Raw genomic sequence first — 22,984 nt, 5'->3', positions numbered from 1 at the left:
ATGAATACAAATACAATGAATGAATACGAATATATACACAAATAATTCAATACAATGTAGCTCAAGAGAACGCTTGGATTTGGGGAAACCAAGGGAGGTTTCACATGGATGGTTGTGTTTGAGCTGCATTACAACAGATTAGGAGAACTAAGTGAAGAGGAGGGGGGAAGATATTCCATGTTGTTTAAGGACTATTACTTTAGCAGCGGTGGAGTGAGGCAGGGAGACCAATAAAGAGGATGTTACAGTAATAATATGGTCATTTTGATCTAGAACCCAGATATCTCTGAGAATCTCCATGTGGAGAGACATTTTATAGACCTTGTTTTAGTCAATGTCATAATTGCCTTGATAAACTTCTAGAAATTAATGGAAGAGATGCTTATTATATTTCAAAGATCTATGATTTCATTGTTGTGGATTTTCCTTGAGTTGATGAAGGCTTAAACTAAGGCAGTGACTATGTGAATGGAGAAAGAAATAAAAGAAAGGAATCAGATGTAAGACATGTTATATAGGTAGAAATAGCAGATCTGGCAACAGACTGGGGGAGGGAGAGTGAGAAGTGGAGAACAATGACACATTTATTAAACTGGAAGGCAAGAAGGATGGTTGCACCTTGGACAGGAGTAAGGCAATCAGGGAGAGGAGATGGCTTGGGGAGAAGTATGAGTTCCGGTTGGGACGTGTTGAGTTTCAAACATCTTAAACATGAGGCAGCACCATTGCCAGGAAGCTTATAAAACCAAGCATTGGTGTGAGGTCTTAGATTTGAGGATAACAGGGCTAGAATGGGACCTGATTCCCAGTTTGGTAATAAGGAAACTAAAGCCAGGAGAAATTCTCAGTCACCAGCCAATGTCAAAGGTTACCTAATTCATTAGGAGCAGGGCCAAGACTATTCAATCAATTAGCTGCACAAAATATCTGTTCTAGGTGCTTGCAGGAAGTTTTCCTCACTCCCCATAAAGAATTCTGTCTTCTGTACTATGTTGGCTACATGGGAATTAAAAACAGCCTTCTCAATTTACCTTTTTTTTTTTCAGTTAAGGAGTAAGGGAGCATATATTTAAATGGTTTCAAGCACGTGAGAATAAAAGGAGTGCTCTTCCTTCTCTTCCCCTTCCTCTTGGCTGCATGGGGGCAGGGGGAGACATTTTCCTTCTGGCCTTTCCCCAGCACCTGGTTTGGAGCAGAGGACAAGCAGCAGTTGGGTGGCAGCTTCCCACCGTAGCTATGCAAGTTCCCAAGATGCTTTGAGAATGATGAAAGAAATGGAAGAACCCAGGTATCCATAGGTAACACAGAAGTAGGTTCTAGGGTCAGCAGGGGTATGTGTTCACTACCCTTCTGTGTGTGAGGCTGCCAGGCTTCCCAGGTCTCCATTCGATGACCTGGACTTCTGGATGCGTGGGGCAAGCAATTTACAGTCAATGAATAGCTTTTCTCAGAACACATCCATGAAGAGTACGTGTGTCAGGAATGCCCATCCCCTCTGTTCAAATGAGAACACTGAGGCTCACAGAGATTAAATGGTTTGTATAGTAGTGCCCTGACTTACAGAGGATATGAGAGCTGTTCTGAAACACTTGAATGGCTGACATGGGGAAGAGGGTTTGGACCAGTTTAGTTTGGCTTGAAGAATGAGGAGCAGTATGTGTGTGTGTGTGTGTGTGTGTGTGTGTGTGTGTGTGTGTGTCTGTGTCTGTGTCTGTGTATGTGTGAGTGAAGAGGTGGGGTGTGCACATTGCCAAGAGGTAGATAGCTAGGGGCTTTGTGTCAGGACAAGCTTCTTAACAATGAGAGCTAACCAGCAACCCACAGGAGAATGAGCTGGGGGGAGGTGTCCCCCTTCCTGCTGATCTTCAAGCCAGGACTGGGTGGCTATTTGTTTGATATGATACAGAAAGGGGCTCTTGTTCAGAAGCTCTTATGACCTCATGCATGGTGAAGAGAATACCCTGGGCACTGGGAAGGTTGGACAGGATAGTTGAGTAGCTGGGCTGGCATGTACCAAAGCAAAGACGTTGAGGTTGGTCTCAGAGAGAGACTCATGTCTCTGTACTATGGAGCCCCCTATATACCAGTCAGAGAAGGCTGTGATGGATATCTGTAACATCAGGTTCTGTCTCATGCAGAGAGTCAGAAGCGTGCATTTCTGATGTCTTCCTGTTCCTTTGCAAGAAGAGATCACCCAAATGGGGACAAGGTGACCATGGGGGTAAGGAATGAGACAAAGGGACATCTGAGATTTCCCAGCCAACCTTCTCACTTCCAGATATAGTGTGTGCTCATTTATCACTGGTCTGCAAAGAGTTTTACAGATATCAGCTCATTTTGTCCTCACAACCACCTTGGGAGGTAGGTGCCTTTATTAATCCCTTTTTTACAAGTGAGGAAACTGAGGTAGACAGGAGGGAGACATAAAAGCAAGGTGACCCACAGTAAGCCACACAGATAGGCAAATAGCAGAGCTGAGATTAGAAACCAGTGCCTGCGCCTCTGCATGCACGTTCCATCTGCTACACCACAGCTACTAGGAAACAGCCCTGCATGAAGGCTGGTCCTAACTTTCCCCACTTGCTACTTCCTTGGCTGTGGGCATACATGGAGCCCTTCTCTGACACTCAAACTTCTAAGCCCATTTACAAAGCACTCAGGCAAGTTTCGCCCCTCTGGCTTTGCAGGGATGGAGTGGAGGGGGGAGGGGATGGTTGGGTGGCAATGATCTGGTTTCCATGAATCTTTTGCTCAGCCAAAGAAGGAAAGTTGGAGAGGTCATAACACACTCTCCTGTATTATATTCCTTTGGCAGCAGGAGGGCCTGGGTTATTAAAAGTCTTCAGGTCTTAGAGGGCATCTTTCTAGCTGTGTCGCTAACACAACGACATATTTTGCGACTGAATATAGCGCGTGGTAAATAGCAGAGCAGTGACAGCACAATTCTGTCTGGATTCCCCAAGCAGGGACATTTTTTCTCAGCTGTGATCCCATCTCCAACCTGCCTCCCTTCATTTTCAAGGGATCATGGAGTTGGGTGCATTGGGCCTAGGCAGAGTTCTGGACTTGCCTTGGAGCCCTAGTGGAAATTATGCCTGTCTCCTCCATCTGGTACTGACTCTGAGAAGGACCCCTCCCCACTAATGGCTCCCCCGCTCCCTGATAAGGGAGCTCCCCCATTGGAATGCCCCAAGCCTCTGGCTCAGCCCATAGCATTTCAATGTCAAATGTCTCTCAGATAAGCAGCCTTTTCTGCCAGACTAGGCACTTTGGGGGTGTATTTGAATGTTGTTTAATGAGCTCTTCATTAACAGCCTCTTAGAACCCTTATGTACTCAAGAAAGCATATCAGAGAGCACCAGGGATGATACAAATAAAGATAGGTGCTTGCCTCTAATGCTATTGCAAGACAATCTCTGGTCTCACAGGTGACCAGCCAAGAGCTGCATCTGTTAGGTACATTCTAGAGATGGCCAAGGAGATATGCATGGGTCAGCCTCATTAAGAAGTGAGGAGCCTGGGGCAATTAGGTGATACAGTGGATAGATTTCTGGCCCTGAAGTCAGCAGGACCTGAGTTCAAGTGTGGTCCCAGACACTTACTAGCTGTGTGACCCTGGACAAGTCACTTAACCCCAATTTCAGAAGAAGAAGAAGAAGAAGAAGAAGAAGAAGAAGAAGAAGAAGAAGAAGAAGAAGAAGAAGAAGAAGAAGAAGAAGAAGAAGAAGAAATGAGGTGCCTTAGATCATAAAAGCCCAAGGCCAGGCTGGAGGAATAGATCAGTATCCCTCCCTGGATAGAAAACCTCTGAACCAACTCAGAACTTAAAGAATTCATTCACGAGGTTTGAAATCAGAGGAGTGGGGTAGAAAGGGAACCTTATTTGTAGTCAGAGCACCTGGGTTCTAAGCCTAGTTGTAGTACTAAGTAGCCAGGTAGAGAAGTAGGTAGAGTAGTGCCTGAAGTCAGGAAGACCTGAGTTCCAATCCAGCCTCAGATGCTTAGCAGCTCTGTGAACTTGGACAAATCACTTAATTTCAGCCTGCTTCCATTCCCTCATGTGTAAGATTAGTATAATTCTAGTGCTGACTTCCCAGAGTGTTTGTGAAGATAAAATGAGAGATATGATTTGAGAAACCCTGTGCAAATCTTAAAGTACGATATAGAAACATAAGCTACTCTTATTGCTTTTATCTAGGTAATCTTGGACATAATACTTACAATACCCCTGGCTTATAGAGCACCTCAAAGTTTGCAAAGCCTGCCTAGGTCAAGGAAGGCAAGAGTTCCTCTTCCCTCTGCCTGGGTCAGACGATACCTGACGGACTGTGCTGGCTTTGGGCATATTTGTCTTCTTTTTTGAAGGACTTTGTTATGCTGGAGGCAAAGTGTAGGACCTCAGAATCCCAGGCTGTGATCAGGAATGAACCTTGAGCTCAGCAAGTCCAACCCCCTCATCTGACAGAGAAGGAAACTGAGGCCCCACAAGAGTGGTAAGGGGCAAAAGCAGAACACAGACCCCAGAATCTTCCCACTGCATTCTGCTGTCTCTCAAGAGCCTTGAGATCATGCCTATGAGGAATTGGTTGAAGGAACAACAGATGTTTGGGCCAGAGAAGACTGGAGAGATGGGGGGGGTAATATAAGATATTTTCTAGCATTTGAAGGGCTGTCGTGTTGAGGAGTGATGTATCCTCATTAGATGCTTTTTCTTGACTCTAGAGGACAGACCCAAAAGCAATGGGTAGAAATGATAGAGATTAAATGGAAGTAGAATGTCAGGGAAAGTTCCCAAGCCATGGGAGCTCTCCTCACTGGAGATCTTCAGGCATCAACTGGAGGACCAGTCCTGGAGGCTATCAAGGGGCTCCTTATGCTACTCCAGGTTGGCCTCCATGTATCTGACTGAGGGCCCTCACAACCCCGATATTGGGTGATTCTGTGAAATATCCAATGTGGCTACCTCATTCCTGCTACCCCAGAACTGGAGCAGCTAAACTTGGGCACCCGGACAAGGACCATCAAGGAATTCCCCAATGGGAGACCAAGGCTGGCATGGTGGAGGGATGATCCAGGGTGGGGAAACTCCAGACTCCGAGGAAGATGAGGCACAATGACCAAGTCCAGAAAGTAGGAAGCAAAGCAAGGAGGAGAATCTGGTTCCATAAAATCACTGATGCAGCCCAGACTGGTAGAGCATTAGCCTCTCTTGGGATTGCCAGATCTCAGATTTAGAGCTGGAAGGGGCTTTAAAGGCATTGTTGTTCAATCTCCTCATTTTTCTGAAGCCCAGAAATGGGATGAAGTTTGCCCAGGGTTGTGCAGATAATAAAGGACCACTCCGATGAGGAATGTCAGCACAAAATTGGATCTCAAGTGACATCTAAACTGCTCTAGTTTTTTTTTTCTTTTTCTTTTTTTGCTGGTAATCTAGAATGTTAGCCTTTTCCCCAAGGACATTCCTTAGGAATGCACTCATCTGTGAAAAAGGGGTAGGGGGATAATAATAGCCCAGCAACCTCCATGAGGTTGCTGTAAGTATGTGAAATGCTTTGCAAAGTCTGAACGCTCCATAGAAATGCTAGATATTATTACCACAATGTTAAAATGGAAAGTGAAGCCCCAGGTCTGAGATTGTCTCCATTTCTGATGAAAGTAGGTAATTTGGCTACCCTCGCAAGTGATTCCAAAGAGGCAAACAGTGTCCTTGAAGGATAGAGCCACCTTTTCCCCTCTAAAGCCCACAAAGGGCTTCAACTATTTCATCTTTTATTTCCAATTTCATTTCATTATTTTCTTTCCAATTGTATCTCCTTTTTACCCTTGGTAGAACCCTCAAGGATTCAGTGAGTACCCAAGGCCAGTATTTATTTAACTCATATGGGAAGAAGCTGGGGCCCCCTGTTTGACCTAATTTTCAGGGAATGACCCCTGGACTTGGAGAATCTATTTTAAAAGTCTACCATATGGCCTCTGCCGAAATAGCTTAAAGAAGACCCCAGAATAGCGGCCTGGGTTTGCACAGGCTTAGGAAGCCACAAGCTTAGATGAAGAGCAGGCACACACCGGCCTCCCGGCATCAGAAAGTGCTGCATTTCTACCACGATGCCTGGTGACACCCAGAACCAAATGCTGGTGACCCTGGACTCTAGGATTCCCAGAAACTGAGGCAAAACCAGGAACCCACAGGCAAATGACTGGCCTTGATAAATCCCATGTTTGCACAAACATCCACACATACACATTTACCCAAAGCCATTTACAGAAATGACAACTCCATGATTCCAGGATTTGTGATGGAATCAAAGAGGAAAACCCCTCCCCTAGGTCATCTCACAGCCCCCTGCAACTTGGGAAATTTGATCTAACAAGCATTTGTTCAATGTCAAGCCCTGCTGTGGATACAAAGACACAAATGAAATAGTCCCATGCCCTCAGGGAACTTACACTTCACAGGAGGGAAACAAAAGAGATACAACATGAACACAAAGCAGCTTTGTTGTTTGTTTGGGGGAGGGAGCACCTGAATGGAGGGAGCTAGAGGACGAGGGAGGGGGGAGGAGATCCCAAGTCTTCATGGGATGTTGCAGCCAAGAACTCGCCCTGCTGTGACTGATCTTCCACCGCACTCTCTTTGATTTTGTTTCACATAGAGGTTTCAGTTTGAATCTCTTCTGAGACACTTATCGGCTGGCTACGTGAGTTTCTTTGCCTCTCTCAGCCTCAGTTTTCTCATCTCTAAATGGGGATCACAATGGCATCTACCTCCCAGGGTTGAGATATTTCTGAAATCCTTTGCAAACGTTAAGACACTGCATAAATGCTAGCTAGCTATTCTACATACACATTATACACAGGCATACACACATGCATCTGTGTTTGCATAAAGTCTCCTGCTAGACTTACAGAGTAGAAGTTCATTGAGAACAGGGATTATTGTGTTCTTGGTAGTTGTATCCCTGGCAACTTAACAAATGCTTGTTGACTGACAAGAGAACTTAATTGAGTGGAGTTTTATTAAATTAAAGTTAACAACAAATAATGAGAATCAAAAATTATGTATTACTTTCAGCTAGAATGATTGAAACAGATGTAGTAGATAGAAAACTCAATGTAATTGAACTAAACTCTCCAAAAAATGAAAGCTAGAAGACAAAACTCCTACCCTTGTCCCCGTCTCAGAGAGGAAGGGACATCTTTATCAGTGCAACAAATGGAAGAAACACTCCTGGCAGCTCTGTTGTTGGGAGGGCCGAGGCTGGCAGAGTACATGAGCTCAGAAGTAGGGCAAAAGAGCAGGGTGCCACCAGGCTGTCTAAGGAGGGGTGAACCAGGCCAGGGTGGAAGTCAAACAGGTCCCAACTTCCACACCAATCAGCTGTGGGACCACTCCTGTTGGTAGCCACTCTACTTTCGTCTCGGTGAAATAGGGAGACCTGATTCTGAAAAAGAAAATGATAGGGGCAGACTTCAATCTGGGAAGAGAAGCCCAGGCTGGAATGTGGGAGACCCTCAGTACTCACTCCTTTAAGCCCACCCTGTGCCAACCCCTGGGGTCTGCCTTTGATCTCTGTGTGCTAAGCCAAAGCCCATTTTTCAGGGGATGAGATGAGGATTGTCCTATAGGTGGATAGACCCAAAGCACAAGAGTAAATACCCACAACAGCAACAAGAGACCACAATCTCCTTTTCCAGCAGCCCCCCAACACAATCAGTTATTTTGATGTCAACCCTTTGAATGTCTGAACTTTGTTCCACAGCTAGTCTCTCTCAAGCTAGAGCTTCATTGACAATGCTGTAGAAGAGATCTAGGCATCCTAGACCTTGATCAAGGTCAAGATCATAGATCCAGTCACCCTGAAGACCATTCAGCTTAATCATCCAGATGAGAAAAATATAGCCCAGAAGATCAAGTGACTAGCCTGAGGTCACAGGGGTAATAAGTAGCAACCTGACATTTAAAGCCAGGTTCTCTGACTCTGCTACCAGGTCAGAGGAAAAGATTGCAATGAGATGATTTTTTGAACTCGTTTCTTAGGGTCCTTTAATGTGATATATGTCATCACAGTGAAGGTCCAACCAGTCCTCAACACCCTTGTTTGGTATCTGATAGACCTATAGTGTAGTGGAGAGAGAAATTCATTTAGAGACAGAAAACTTGGGTTTTGAAAATTAGCATCACTCTTTGGGAGCTGAGTGGAAAAATCAGATACCTTTCCTGAGCTCATCTATAGTATAGTACTAATAATACTCTGAACTTCCCTTTCCTCGGGTATAAAACAAAAAATAATATTGCTTATTTAGCCACCAGGTGGTGCTAAGACCCACTATCTGGGTGATGAGCTGAGTTAGTCTGTGTTTACCCTAGAAGTCTGCACATGCCCCATGGATTGGAAGCCCTGGGGTGGTGAAAATTCTCCCTGGTTTCCAGAGACTCAGTGACCTCCTATCCCTCAGCTCATTACTTTCTTCAGAAATGTGCCAGCTCTTTGTTGAGGTTTGTGTGGATTTGTGGGTATATCTGATTTGAACTTAGCTCTGAGCCCCCACTCACTAGTGCTTCCTTGGTCTAGATGACACTATAAGGGGGACTATAGATATGCACTTTACAGGTTACCGAGTTCAACCCCCTCATTTTACAGATTAGGAAACTAAAGCTTGAGAAGTTTAAATGACTTTCCCAAGGTCACAGAGGTGATGAGTGTCAAAGACAGGATTGGCAACCAGGTCCTCTACTCCAACACCAATGTTCTTCCTCTGTACCACACTGATTCCCATTTATTATATTTCCCTGAATGCTATTCATATGACCATAACATAATGGAAGAAGTTCTCTACAGAGGCTCATGTGCATGCTTGAATATGGCCTTCAATATTTACTTTTAGCATAAATCAATAAACAGGTGAATGATATCAAACTAGCACCAATGGCTCATTAAACAATAAGACATCTCCTGAGTGCCTCCAGGTCCCATAGAATGAGGCAATCTTCTATACTTAAAAGTGATCTGGACCCAGGAAAGACTAAAGCTCCCATGGCAGGTGATGTTTTTGTCCTGGAAGGGATATCAGCCTTTGTATAGCCACAGTCATCCCATTATGGAGCGGATGACTTCATCAGTGGACTCAATAGCTGGCTCCAGCAAGAAGTGTGCCATCATCAATCCTGGCTAGTCTTGATGTCTCTCTCATTCTGACATTGGCACCTTCATGCTGCAGCTGTATCCTTCTCACTTCCAGCTTCACTTCTAGAGCCCCTATTTCCTGTGCAGTAGGGTGAGGAAGTAAGAAAGGTGATACACTGTTAGTTTGCCAACCAAAAATTTCTGTATAGTTATGAACTGTTACTTTTATACTTGGAGAGCTCTACAATGTCATTGGATGCAGTGATGCAAATCACAACCCATTTGCCTTTAGTCCTTCCATAACTCCTCTTTGGGGATCTGCCCAAAATTATATAGCTATCTTCTCCTCTTCCTCCTCCTCCTCCTCCTCCTCCTCCTCCTCCTCCTCTCCTCCTCTCCTCCTCCTCCTCCTCCTCTCCTCCTTCTTCTTCTTCTTCTTCTTCTTCTTCTTCTTCTTCTTCTTCCTTCTTCTTCTTCTTCTTCTTCTTCTCCTTCTTCTCCTCCTTCTCCTTCTCCTCCTCCTCCTCGTCCTCCTCGTCCTCCTCTTCCTCGTCCTCCTCATCCTCCTCGTCCTCCTCCTCGTCCTCCTCCTCCTTCTCCTCCTCCTCCTCCTCCTTCTTCTTCTTCTTCTTCTTCTTCTTCTTCTTCTTCTTCCTCCTCCTCCTCCTCCTCCTCCTTCTCTTCTCCTCCTCCTCCTTCATTATCATCATCTTCTTTCTCCTCTATATTTTCATTCTTCTTCTTCTTCCTCTTCCTCTCTTTCCTTTTCATCCTTCTTCTTCACAATATCAATCATTCTACTGAACAAGCTTTTATTAAGTAGCTTCTATGTGCCAGGCATACCCACAGTCAAAAATGAACACATGGCCCTGTTCTGAAGGAACTTAAATTTTATTGAGGAAAAATTACTTGCACACAAAGTAATTTCAGGAATGAATGAGCACTAACAAACGGGGGAGGAGAGATCAGGGAAGGCTCCATAAAGGAGGTGGCATGAGAGCTGAGCATTGAAGGGTGACAAAGATTATAAAATGTGGAAGGGAGCAGAGAGCACATCCCAGGCCTGAGGACTGGTTTGTTCCAAAGAGCAAAGGCAGGAGATTGACTATTGGGTACAGTTAGAAGTCCAGTTTGGCTGGGATTTGGAAATCATAAAGGAGAACACTGTTATCCACCAATTGAGCTTCACAGGGACATGGCCACATCACCAGGGTCAAACATTCTCTATCTCTACATAGGACAACTAGATGGAAAGTGAAATGAGGGATCATTTGCCCAGATATCTCCAAACATCTGGATGCTTGCCATCTTCCAGACCAATAAATATGCATTGGGTAGGTTACTGCCCAGCTAGGCACAGCTTCATAGAAAGGGTACTTAAGGTGGAGTCAGTGAACCTAGTTCTGCCCTTCCCTACTTGGGGTTACCTAGGGGAGGTCACTTCCATTCTCTGGAGCTCAGTTTCCCCCTTTGTTAAAGGAGATAGTTGGGCTAAACTAGGAAATCTTTAAGGTTCCTCTCAACTCTAAGATCCTATAATCTGTATAATCCAGTTAGGTTGTGTTTCAGTGACCCCACAAGTTGTGTGAAAATTGAAAAACCCAGTCAATGCACTGGCTGCTTTGCCTAAAGCAGCCAAGGAAGCCACATCATGGGTTGGCAGCAGGGCTGAGACTTTCCTGCCTTGTAGCAAGAGTGATTCAGCAGCTTTTAGACTTAGTTCACCAGGATAAACTTCCCCCAACTTAGAGCCTCCAGAAGTGGCTGGAGGAGCTTCAGGATGGAAGGGCCCCCACTCCATGAAAGGCTTTGAGCAGAGGTGGGATGTGCCCTCGTTGGGTGTGGCAATTGAGATGCATTGGACTTGAGACAGCTGAGGTGCCTTCCAACTCCAAAATTCTGTGCTTCCGTAAAAGATGCCCTTTCCTTCTCCCTCGACTTTTCTGAAAGAAAGATGCTATTGTAGCATTTCCCCCTTGTTTTCTACTGCTATAAAAAAGGAAGTTGAGCTGAGAAAATAGTTGAGCTATTTACAAATTGACAAAGCTTGCCCCTTCCCCCTCCCCAAAGGATCAAATGTTGACATTTTGTGGAATGGGCTGCCCAGAAAGGCTTCCAAGGAGGCAGGCTGGCATCTCTGAGCAAAGGGACTGGAGCCTTCTGGTTGGTGTTCACTTGCTGGCATGAGTGGAAGATCCATTGGAAAAGGTAGATACTTCAGGCAGGGAGACCAACCAATTAGGCTACTGCAACAGCTGAGACCAAAAGTGATGAGAGATTAAATTAAGGCTATGGCTGTGTGAGTAAAGAGAGAAACGGCCATGATACGTCAACATATAAGCTCCTTGAGAACAGCAGCTGATTCACTTTTGTCTTTGTGTCTTTAGAGCCTAGAACAGTGTTTGGAACAGAGTAAGTCTCACAAATGCTTGTTGAATCAAAATGAATTGACTCGAAATACCGTAAGAGCATACAGGCTTGAGGGTGTACCCTCTCGCTTGGCCACGGAAGCAGCATCCATGCAGAGCCAGCTAACGCAGCTAGGGGGCACCCCAGCGCACATACCTGAAGTCAAGGAGACCAGAGCTCTAACCTGGCCCCAGACACTTACTAGGTATGTAACTCCAGACAAATCCCTTAACTTCTGCTACTTCTGTTTCCTCAACTAAAAAATGGGACCATAGCACCTGCCCGCTAGGGTTATTGTGGAAGAAATAGTGAGATATTATTTGTAAAGACCTTAGCACCATTCCTGGCACATAGTAGATGCTCAATAAATAAACCCTTTCCCTACCAATTCCAAACTTTGAATCTAAGAGTTTGGTTTTAAGATTTGGGAGATGTAAAATAATGGAAGGGATATTGTTCTCAGAAACAAATCAGCTGTCTTGTGTGTGGACCCGTCTAAATGTTCCCTCAGAGCATGATGGAACAAAGGATTTGGGTGAGTGATGTACATCAGCTAGAGAGGTCTTGGTGCTTGGGTCATAGCTCATAGACTCACAGAACTGGAAGGAACCTCAGGGGTCTCTAGTCCAACCCATACCTGCCCAAGATTCCTCTCTACAAAACACCTGCAAAGAAGCTGTCCCTCATCTGCTTGAAGATCCCCAGGGAAGAAGGGAACTTCTGCCACCCAAGGAAGCCCATTGCATCTTCACAGTTCTGACAGCTTTCTGCCTTTAAGGGGAAATCCCTTTGCTTCATCGCCCTGCACCCTCACTACTCCTACTTCTACCTTCTTGGGCAAACCAGAGCTAATCAAATCCCTCTTCTACTTCCAGGTTCCACTTCCACTTCCAGGCCTTCCAATACTTCAAGACAGCTGGCATGTCCCTGCTCCACCCCCTCACATACCGAAGTCTTCTGTTTTCTGGGCTAAATAGGCTCGGTTCCATTAAGTCTTCCTTGTATGTCAGAAACTGGTCCAGGAGACTAAAGCTCTAACGTGAACAACCCTTCCCAATTTCCTAAAGCATAAAATCCCAGTCAGACTTGGACAGCCTGCTGCTATATTGTATGGGTGGAGGTAACCTGGACTTTTCATTGAGGCAATCAATTAATATTTTCTACTTCAACTGTGGGGCCCTCACATAAAATTCAGGACTCTATTGAATTAGACAACCAAAGGTGTAAGCTAGATGCCAACATGTGAAGTATGTTGGGATTGATTAAAAAAAATCAGTCATGACCTGCAAGGCTTGAATAAAAATTACTAGCTAGTTTAGAAATCAAGGTTTTCTAAGGGCTGGACATCAGCTCCACCCCAGCCCTTAACTCTCAGGGATGGGAGAAAATCTCTGTCTTCTCTCTCTACCTTTCAACCAAAGGAAGACCTTGTGTCTTTCAGAAGGTTAGAAGGTTTGGAACTTCTCGACAGTCATGGTAAGACTGTTCCCCAGGATAGCAGTGGCTGATGACAGTGGAATTGAATCACTAGGAATTGAGAAAAAAAGTCTAGGCACCTCAGGGAACTTCATGAAGACATCAGAAAGAGAGAAGGACTTCCACTTATCCAGGAGCCATGAGCTACCTCCACTGCCACACATGCTGTCAAAACTTGAGTCCATTCTATGCTGGACTCTGTATGACTTCGTAGGAGTATGTCCTAGACTTTTAGGGGAGGGGGATATTTTTCTATCAACTGTTTTTATACTTCCCTAGTAAACTCCTGTTTCTAAAACTTAATTAACTCTACATGGATATTTGATTTTAACTGATAATGTATGAGGGAGTACACTGGTAGGGGCTCATTAATGATAGTATTAGAAAACCACCCAGGAGCTCTCAGAGTTACCACCATAATCCTGAAAAGAAGAGTCCTCTGGGCACCCAATCTGCCAGTTGGAATGTGAGTTGGGCAAATGAGCCAACACAAACTGCACTATAATGTAAATTAATACTCCTTTTTGACCAGGCATGCCACCATGGCAAATGTAGAGTTGAGGGAAATTTCATCCACCTGAACCATTGCTATATCTTTGCCAAATATCTTTTCTATGCTATTAATGTATTTTTTGGGTAAATGTTCAATGATATGTGAGCTCTTCTTTTAATCCAGTACTGGGTCTGAACTACCAGACTGGTCTTAGAAAGCAAAGGTTGGCCTTGGCCAAGAAAAGGGCCATCTCATAACCAGATTCTGGAGGAAAGGAGGGAAATGGGAAATGGTGTAAAGGGGTTTTGAGATGAAGAGAAGGGAAGAGAGAGCACATGTTCTAATGTTCTAAACTTTCTCAGTAAAGTATGAGGTGAGGTCCTCAGCAGAGAGGAGAGAAGGGTGTACAAGAGACTTGAGGAGAAAAGAGAAGGTTTATAAAAGCTTTTTAGTGAAGTGACCTGAATCCATAAGGAAGAATCAAAGGACTGCCCTGCTGAGGTGAAGGCCCAGTTGCGGTTGGAGAACATGAGTTTGTAGGGACCGCAGGCAGCTTAATTGCCTGACTTCCTCCAGCTCCATTCAATAGCAGTAGGAACAGGGGTGCCAGATGAAGACAGCAACCCAGGACTGGGATTTGGCAAAGTGTGAGATTTCAAAGGACAGAGGAGCATGGGATTTCATAGTATCATACAATGTGGAGTCAAACTGGTTTACTATAGGATTTGGATTGGAAAAGGAGAAAAACAAAATCAGAGAAGGGTCATGGTCTAAGAGGTTAAGGAAAAGGAGTCTGAGAGGTGGGTGAAGAAGAGGTTTAGGCAGATGAGGCATAAGGAGATATGGAATTATAGGGGACACTTGGTTTTCATCCTTCATTTTTTGAAGATGACCAATGACATGGTGATGTTGGGGTAAAGTAGTGCACACAATGTTTTTTTTTTTTTGGCTAGGCAATGGGGTTAAGTGACTTGCCCAGGGTTACACAGCCAGTAAGCATCAAGTATTTGAGGCTGGATTTGAACTTAAGTCCTTTTGACTCCCAGGCCGGAGCTCTATCCACTGCACCACCTGGCTGCTCCCGTGATGGGTGACGTTTTGACTTGCATATGAATTGGATTGAAGTGAGGCAGAGTTTCACAGACAGCTTTACTCTCTCTTCCAGAGGAAAAGGTTATGAAAGGTTATGGTCAGATAGATGAATGCCAGAGATGCTTTTTTTTTTTTTATCAAGGATGTGGAACATTTGTGGTTAATGGTGAGATCTAGAGTGTGACCATTTCTGCATATGTCTGAGGTGGAGTAAAGTAGGGATTTGAATGGGGAACTAGAAGGCTAGGGTATTTGAGGGAACATGAGTATCAACATTGAAGTCCCCCAGTATAAGGACAGGAGTTAGGGAGGAGAGGGGAAAAGAGTCTCAAGTGATAAACTGCTTGAGAAAAGAGGAAGACAACATGGGTAGACAACATCCACCATGGTCTATATACAGTGAAAATGTTCAATAGAGAGAACTACAAAAGACAAAAGGTTATTGAGAGATGGTGGCAAAGGGGGAGCAGACAATATTCTGACATGCTCCAGGATCAGTGGAGGGGGGGATGGAGGTGATCAAACAAAGGTGCAACTAGGAGAATATGGCCAGGGTTGCAGTAGCATTTGAGGAAAGCCAAGGCTTAATGAAAACAGGAATCCAGTGGAATGAGAATGAGTAGGAAAAGTCCACAAGGAAAAGAAGTTCATCCATAATGGAAATGGAATTCCAGAGAGCACAGTGGAAGGTGTGGACAGAGTTGGAATAGAACATGGGTGGCATAGGATTGAGGAGGCTGGGATTAGAGAATGATGTGGGGTTTGGGGAACAGGAAATTAGGTAAAACAGGGAGATGGGGAGTCACAGGTGATGGGAGCTCGGGTAGTAATGGTTGGTGAATGAAATATAATACTCAGTGAATCCCAAATATGGATATCCCCGTTTGCTTTGCCCTTCACTGGTATTTCATTCTCCCACCATATGCAACTTTCATCCCAGGGTTGTGGAGAAACAGACATACGCACACCTTAGGTCCACTAAGTATGTGCATCCTTCTGAGAGGGGAGGGAACCCACAGCAGCAGAGGTTTTGGGAGTTCCAGCAATCTTCTAATACTGCAGCCTTGACATGGGTACCCAAGATGCTCACCACAGAGCCAGCCCCAAGAAGTGTCTTGCAGAGATAGATCAAACGAGGAGACTAGTGCTGCCCACCCCCTCCTTTAGGCTAACCTGACCAACTTCTTGCCCCTTGCCTTGAGCTTCCCAGCCCCTAACCTTGTATTTACAGAATTCTTTATACTTGGAATTGAATTTGCTGAACATTTAACATGTGCCTATTGTGGGCAAAGCTCCGCATCCTATCTTGGGGACACAGACTGTGAAGAGGCTGGACAAAGAGTGCCCTCTCTCCCTCTTTTTCAATTCCTGGCCCATCCTCACCCGAGGACCCAACTTTCCCAACACCTCCTCCAAGCAGCTTTCCCTTGTTCCCTTCCCTGCCCCCCATGACCACCCCCCCCCAGCTTCATCTGGCCCTTAGTCTTTCAAGACACCCAGACAGTTATCTTGTAACCATGAGTTCAAGGGACTGGCGTGGTGGTGCCTTCTCTCCCTTCTAAGCTTCCTGTGAGCTTCAAGAGACCACAGAGGACTCTTGCTTAGATTCAGCATCTCCCCAGAGCCTAGCTCTTGTGTCTTGGCACACAGCAGGCACTTAATCAATGTTGGCTGAATGAACGCTAGCTTTAGCCCTGGGAGCAAGGATCGGGTACTAGAAAGCCGGCAGTGCTATTCACAGCCAGGTGAGCTCTCAGTTGGCTCAAGATAAGCCTCTTTTTCCTCCCCAAACCTTTGCTGGAACTGCAGGGTGTGGGCTGGCAAAGGGGTGTTGCTTCTTAGCAGGAATAGGGCCCAGGCTCCTGTGGGGGAGAAAAAGCCGAGATCACTCCTTCCCCAATTGCATATTCATTCTGCAGCATTAAAGGGGGGAAATCCACGGTCCTGGCGCCCTCGCACCTGTTGTGGGGGGTGGGGGGATTGGGGTGGGAGTGGGGAGGGTGACAGAGACAAGCCTCCACATCCTCCCATCCCGAGATCTGGTCCCACACTGGTGGCTGATTCCTTCTGCTCCCAGTGGCTGGGGGATCTCAGCTTGGGAGGTGCGGGAGCACCCCAACCCAGTCAGCGTTTTCTGTGCCCTTCTGTGGAGCTCCCCCGAAACTGTCCCGGCAGTCAGAGGGGGCAGTGCAGGGGTGGGGCCCAGATCTTGGCCGACCGGGAAGGAGTCTGGCCTCAGTTCAGGCTGGGCTGGGGTGTCTCCTGCACCAGCTACAGGTTCTCGGCCCCAAGTGGAGAAGGGAGACGGAAGAAGGGGCCCTTAGGCCCGGGCGCCCGTTCCTCTCCTCCCCTGCAAAAAGCACGTTGTCTTCCAGCTCAGGGAATTGTTCTGCACCCTGCAAACTGTAACTCGGGTCGCCTGGAGACGGGCAAAGCGGACATTCCTCAGGCTGCCACAAAATGGGACATTGTGTCGGGGCGCAGAGCGCTGGGCGTTCTTGGAGCCTTCCCTGCGGGGGAGTGGGGAAGGGTGGGGGTGGCGACAGAGACAGAGACACAGAGAGAGACGTCTAGGTAGGAGAACTGGAGGGCACAATCTAGGCAGCAAGCTAAACAGAGACGGGACGAGAGAGACAAAGACAGATAGAGAGAGAGAGACACACACACACACACACACACACACACACACAGAAGGCGAGAGATGGGTACAGAGGTGACGGCTCAATAGAGAAAGGAGACGAGAGACATAAGAAAAAGAGCACAGAAAGACAACACTGGAAAGGAAAAGGGATATAGAGATAAGAGAGAGAGAGAGAGAGAGAGAGAGAGAGAGAGAGAGAGAGAGAGACAGAGAGACAGAGAGAGAGAGAGAGACAGAGAGACAGAGAGACAGAGAGAAGAGAAGAGAAGAGAAGAGAAGAGAAGAGAAGAGAAGAGAAGAGAAGAGAAGAGAAGAGAAGAGAAGAGAAGAGAAGAGATAAGAGAAGAGGAGAAAAAAGGAGAGGAGAGAAAGTAGATAAGACAAAGAAAAGACAGGACCAAGGAGAAAGAAAAGGAGGACAGACCCTAAGTAGAGACAGAAACAGAGCCAAAGGGAAGTAAGAGCAGGAAAAGGAGGAGAAAGGCAGCAAAGAAGAACAGAAGCAGAGAGAAGAGAGAGAGGTAGAAGGGGAGAGAAAGAAGAGACAAATGAAGGAAGAGACGATACCGAAAAGAAAGACAGAAGAAGGGGGAGTGGAAGGAGAAAGGAAGGACAGAGAGAAATGAAGGCTAGAGCAGAAAAGGCCGTCCAGACGGGATCTTTCCCTTGTCTCCAGGGGTAGATTGAAAGGGCCGCCTCAACTAGTATTTTGAGAAGGCAAAGGGGGAAATGTCCCTGAATCTTTCTGTCTCTCTCCCCTCCCCCCTCTGTCTTTCTGCCTGCTTGTCTCCCTTTTCCTCAAGATAGGATTGGAGGCTGGGGAGCATCTAGGGTTGATAATTTGACTTCTGGATTGAATGCTCTCTCCAGCAGTAGGTGGTGATGTAATAGGTACTAGGAAGATATAAATATCGGTGGCCAGGGCCCAGGAGCTATGGCTGGCTGCTAGGGGAGAGGCTCGCGCCCTCCACTCACACGGCTCTTCTCTAGTTGAGATCCAAGTTCGTATCAATTCCCACTGACTTCACCGCTCTCTCTCTCTCGCTCGCTCGCTCTCGCTCTCTCTCGTTCTCTCCTCTGGGTCCTCCCTCTAGGGTTTTCTCACTGCCCATTTCTCCCTCCGTCTCTCGCTCTCTCCCTGTTCCTCATTCACTCACTCTCTAGCTGTCTCTGTCTCTCTCTCTCTGGAGTCTCTGCCCCACCCCACCCCCTCTCTTCCTTCTGCCCCATGCAGCCGGGTTAGGGAGCCCTGGCAGCTCTCTGGGGGCTGGCTGAGCTGAGAACCGCTAGCCGAAAAGTTTATGAATTGGGATCTCTTAGCACGGGGTCGGAGTTGTCCTGCGCTCCTCTCTTCTCCTTCTCTGGTCAGAGCCTGAGAAGGGTCCAAGCCGGGCAGGCGGGCAGGCAGGGCAGGGCAGGGCAGGGGGGTATTTTTAGAGTCATTGACTGCCTCCAGCCAAACCACGTGTGTCCCCCCTGCGAGCCGGGATGCCTCACCCCTCAGCCTTGTTGCCCGCGCTGCTGCTGGGACTGCTGTCCCCCTGGCCGGGCCGCGGGGGCCCTCTGCCTGCCCCCCACAACGACACGCTCGACTGGCGCTGGGAGACCCTCTTCTCTCGCTCCATGGCCCGGCTCCCCGGGGAGAGGAAGGAGATGAACAGGGACGGGGACTATCTGCTGGGCATCAAGAGATTGCGCCGCCTCTACTGCAACGTGGGCATCGGCTTTCATCTTCAGGTCCTGCCCGATGGCCGCATCAACGGCGTCCACAACGAGAACCGCTACAGTGAGTGGCCGCCCCCTCCGCCCAGGGCTTCTCCCTCTCCTTCCATCTCTCTGTCTCTCTGTCTCTCTCTCTGTCTCTGTCTCTCTCTCAATCTCTCTCTCTCTCTCTCTCTCTCTCTCTCTCTCTCTCTCTCTCTCTCTCTCTCTCTCTCTCTCTCTCTCTATCTCCCTCAACCTCTTTCTCTCTCCTCTCCTCTCCTCTCCTCTCCTCTCCTCTCCTCCTCTCCTCTCCTCTCCTCTCCTCTCCTCTCCTCTCCTCTCCTCTCCTCTCCTTTCTCTATTCACCTTCTCCCCTCTTCTCTTCTCGGAGTTGTCTCCTCCCCAGGAAAAAGGTGGTTATGCTAGGGAAAAGAAAGTGCGATTCCCATCGTCTGTAGGATGGTGGGCCAAGGGCGTTTTACTGCCGGGTGTCTCTCACCAGGTGGTTTCCTGGGAGATGGGGAGTGGTGGATCCCAGTCCCCAACCCCCTTAGCCTGAGGGCCGCTTAAGCCCCCTAGCTACCCAGCTGCCCAAGGCCTTGGCCGGAGGTATGTAAATGTCAGGCGCTAGGCAACTAGGGCCGACTCTAGAAAGTCAGGCGAGTTGCGGGGACCGATTGGGCTGAGGGCGCCAGGGATAAAGGAGCTGACTTGTCGCCCAGGGTTTGAGGAAGTGGAGGGTCCCCGCAGGAAACCTGGAGGAGTCTCAGGGTGTTCTAGCCCCGAGCTCGGAAAACAACTATACTCATGCACCAGCTAGTTCAGTCCCCTCGCTTTACAAGAAAGGGAAACTGAGGCTGCCCGAAGTTTTTCGAGAGATGATCTCTGGTGTTCGGGATGATGATAGAAAAGGAGGGACACTGGGGCCCAGATTACAGAGCTACTGTTTGGAGAGAGGGGAGTATAGGAGGAACTGCTAAGAGCGATATTTATCAGCCTATTGGGAAGGCTCGAGTGTTGGCCGCGGCTGCCTGCCCATACAGAATCCGACTGCTGCCCAGAGCCGCAGGATCCTGCTCAGCCCGTTCCCTCTCCTCACAAGTGAGAACTGTGAGCTCTAGCTGGGCTGGGCTTTGCCAGGTGCTCCTGGGCCCCGAGAAATTCCGAGGAGAGCAGGCAGGTGTGTGTCCTCCCACTCCTGCCCGGGGTCCAATTTCTGCCAGGTCCTCCTGCAGCTCAACTCCTCTCCTCTCCTCTACCCCAACCTCCAGCTCCCGAGCGTACAAACGCAGGATTCGGGGCCCTGTGAAGCCAGTGGCTGCCCCGTGCCAGTCCGCTCCAGCCTTGGTGGGGTCCGATGTTAGGGGTGTCCTAGACTGGGAAGGGGTTGTGGACCAGTTAGAGGTTAGCGTTGAGGTCAGAGCGCGGCCGAGAGCCCCAGAGGGGTGAGAGGAGCGGGGCGGTGCGCCTCCGGGTCCCCAGGCAGTGAGGCATATTCAGTAGCTCGGGCCAACCACCCTCATGTCCCGCCGCTCGCCCCATCTAGGTTTGCTGGAGCTGTCTCCGGTCGAGCGGGGAGTCGTGAGCCTCTTTGGAGTCAAAAGTCGTCTTTTCGTGGCCATGAACAGCAAGGGCAAACTCTATGGCTCGGTAAGAAGAGGAGCTGGGGAGGGAGACCTGGTGAGGGGGGCCCTGGCCCTGGCAGAGGGGCTTCGGAGACTTTGGGTGGGAATTGCGGGTTCCTCATTTCCAGCCGCCACACACCTGTCCTGCCCCTAAGGTTGCTCAGACTCCTAGGACTCCTGAGCCCCCGATACAGAAACGCTTTTCTCTGTGTGTCTGTCTTTGTCTCTCTGTCTCTCTCCCTCTTTTGTTTCTCATCTGTCGTTTCTCCTGTGTGTCTCTCCTCTCTCTCTCTCTCTCTCTCTCTCTCTCTCCTCTCTCTCTCTCTCTCACACACACACACACACACACACACACACACACACACACACACAGAGTGGGGGAGGTGTGAGGAGTGGGGGTGGGGACAGCTGCCCCCACCACAAACCAAGGGGAGGGAAAGAGGCAAATAGTGTAGTGGATAGAGTGACACAGAAGTTTGAATCCTGGCTCTGGTGGGCTAAATGATCCTGAGCTTCTCACTTGTCTGACTCTCAGCTTCTACCTCTATCATGGGAATAATCATTTGAACTTCTTACTGGTCTGGGTTGTGAGGAGGAAAACCTATAGAAATGGGAGTGGGTAGGCCAGACTCACCCTGGCCAGGGACATGGTTGAGCAGGGTGTGAGTCCCTAAGACCTCTTCAGGAATACATCAGGCTGTTGGACCGGCAGCAGCGACATGAAACCTAACAGAAGAAAATCGATCTACTCTTTTCTTCTCCACCCCTCTCCTTTCTTCTTCCCTTTAAGGGAATCAATCAGCTTTTTGGGATAACACTCCCACATGCCTGGTTCCTGCTTCTGGCCCCTCAGTGGGTGGGAACCTGAGCACCTAGGGCTATGGGAGGAAGGAGAATCCAGCTGACCCATCCTCACCCCCCCAATTCCTCTTCCCCATACCAGGCTCCCTGACTGCACCTGGCTCACGGGCCTGGGAGAGTAGTAGGGCATCAGCTAGTGAGGGTCAGGGAAGCACTTCGGGAGGGGGAGAAGGGGGAAGGGGGAAGAAGAGTGGGGAATATTAAAAGCTTGAGGAACAGTACTGACCAGGTGTCTGGAAGGCTGTCAAGCTGCTGAACCAGCTGTTTTCTGTGTGTGAAGAAGAGTAGTTATGCTCTGGCCCCACCCCAAGTGGACCAGGTGGGCAAAAGCATCTAGCCTGGGTTTTAGAGAGAGAAAAGATCTTAGAAATCATCTTAGCTATCATCTCCAGTGCTTAGCCTAGTGCCTGACACATAGTGTGTACTTAAGAAACATCCACTCATCCACTCATCCATCCATCCACCCATCCATTCACCCATCCATCCATCCATCCATCCATCCATCCACCATCCATCCATCTATCTGTCTGTCTATCTAGCTCCCTATCTATATCACCACTTCTCCGAAGAGAAAACTAAGGCAGCCAAGAAGGAGGTAGGAGGCTTACCCAAGGCCACATGGTTACTAATTGGCTGGGCCAGGATTCGAACCTGAGTCCTTTGCCTCTGTCACTACCTGCCTTACTTTGGGCAAATCACTTTACCAGATAGTTTCAGTTTTCTCATCTGGAAAATGGGGTCATGGGATGAGATAGGCTCTAAGGCTCCTTCCAGTTCTAAATCTATGGTCTTATGACTCCTGTCCAGGACGCTTGCCAGTTCAATCTGAAATAGTTCAGTCCTGTCTTGGGGGCATCCTTTTGACCCTTGGAAGCAGCCCTAAGTCTGATTGCTTGGGTGTATTCCTTATGGGTCAAAATCACTCTGCTGTAAAGTCCCTGGGCCTGCCCTGAGCCAGGCATGGAGCTGAGCCCATGCCAGCCGTGGTTCCGAGAGTCTGGGAGGGGCATTGCTGCCCATTGGAAGAACCCTGACCAACCCTCTTGCCCCTTCCTTCTGTCCAGCCCTACTTCAATGATGAGTGCACCTTCAAAGAAATCCTCCTGCCTAATAACTACAATGCCTACGAGTCTGGGCAGTATGTCGGCATGTACATTGCCTTGAGCAAAAATGGGAGAACCAAGAAAGGGAACCGTGTGTCCCCCACCATGACTGTGACCCACTTCCTGCCCCGGATCTGAGGGAGAAGCCGCCAGTCCTGGGCCTCCTCAGTGCCACCTCGGGAGGGATGACCGAGGGAGAGATGCAGGGAGGCAGATCCGGCTGGACCCATGGGAAACCAGACAAACTTGGTGCACTTTCAATTGAGACTTCTGCGGGAGCAGGTGTATGTAACATAGTTAAGTGAATTATTTAAGTCTGTATATATTGCCACAAATTTATTTATGATTCTGTGGGTGTGTCAGTTTTTGGAAAAGAAAAGAAATGAACAGAAAAGAGGGAAAGCCCTCTCTGCTGGGACTGCTCTTCCTTGTCTGCTTCCTGTCACTGTTTCTCA

At 47.9% G+C, this 22,984-nt stretch overlaps 1 protein-coding gene across 1 annotated transcript; it reads left to right on the top strand.

The window, feature by feature from the left end:
- Window positions 1-18,724: 18,724 nt before the first annotated feature.
- FGF4 (fibroblast growth factor 4) lies at window positions 18,725-22,667 on the top strand. Its single transcript, XM_020970720.1, has 3 exons — window positions 18,725-19,022; window positions 20,487-20,590; window positions 22,491-22,667. Exons 1-3 carry the CDS (start codon window positions 18,725-18,727, stop codon window positions 22,665-22,667), a joined length of 579 nt encoding a protein of 192 aa, XP_020826379.1.
- Window positions 22,668-22,984: the final 317 nt, after the last annotated feature.

The sequence above is a fragment of the Phascolarctos cinereus genome, unplaced genomic scaffold (assembly GCF_003287225.1).
Source record: "Phascolarctos cinereus isolate Bilbo 61053 unplaced genomic scaffold, phaCin_HiC Scaffold_9;HRSCAF=440, whole genome shotgun sequence".
NCBI lineage: Eukaryota > Metazoa > Chordata > Mammalia > Diprotodontia > Phascolarctidae > Phascolarctos > Phascolarctos cinereus.
Note: the sequence above shows the minus strand (reverse complement) of the source record. Positions and strands in the feature narration are given on the sequence as shown.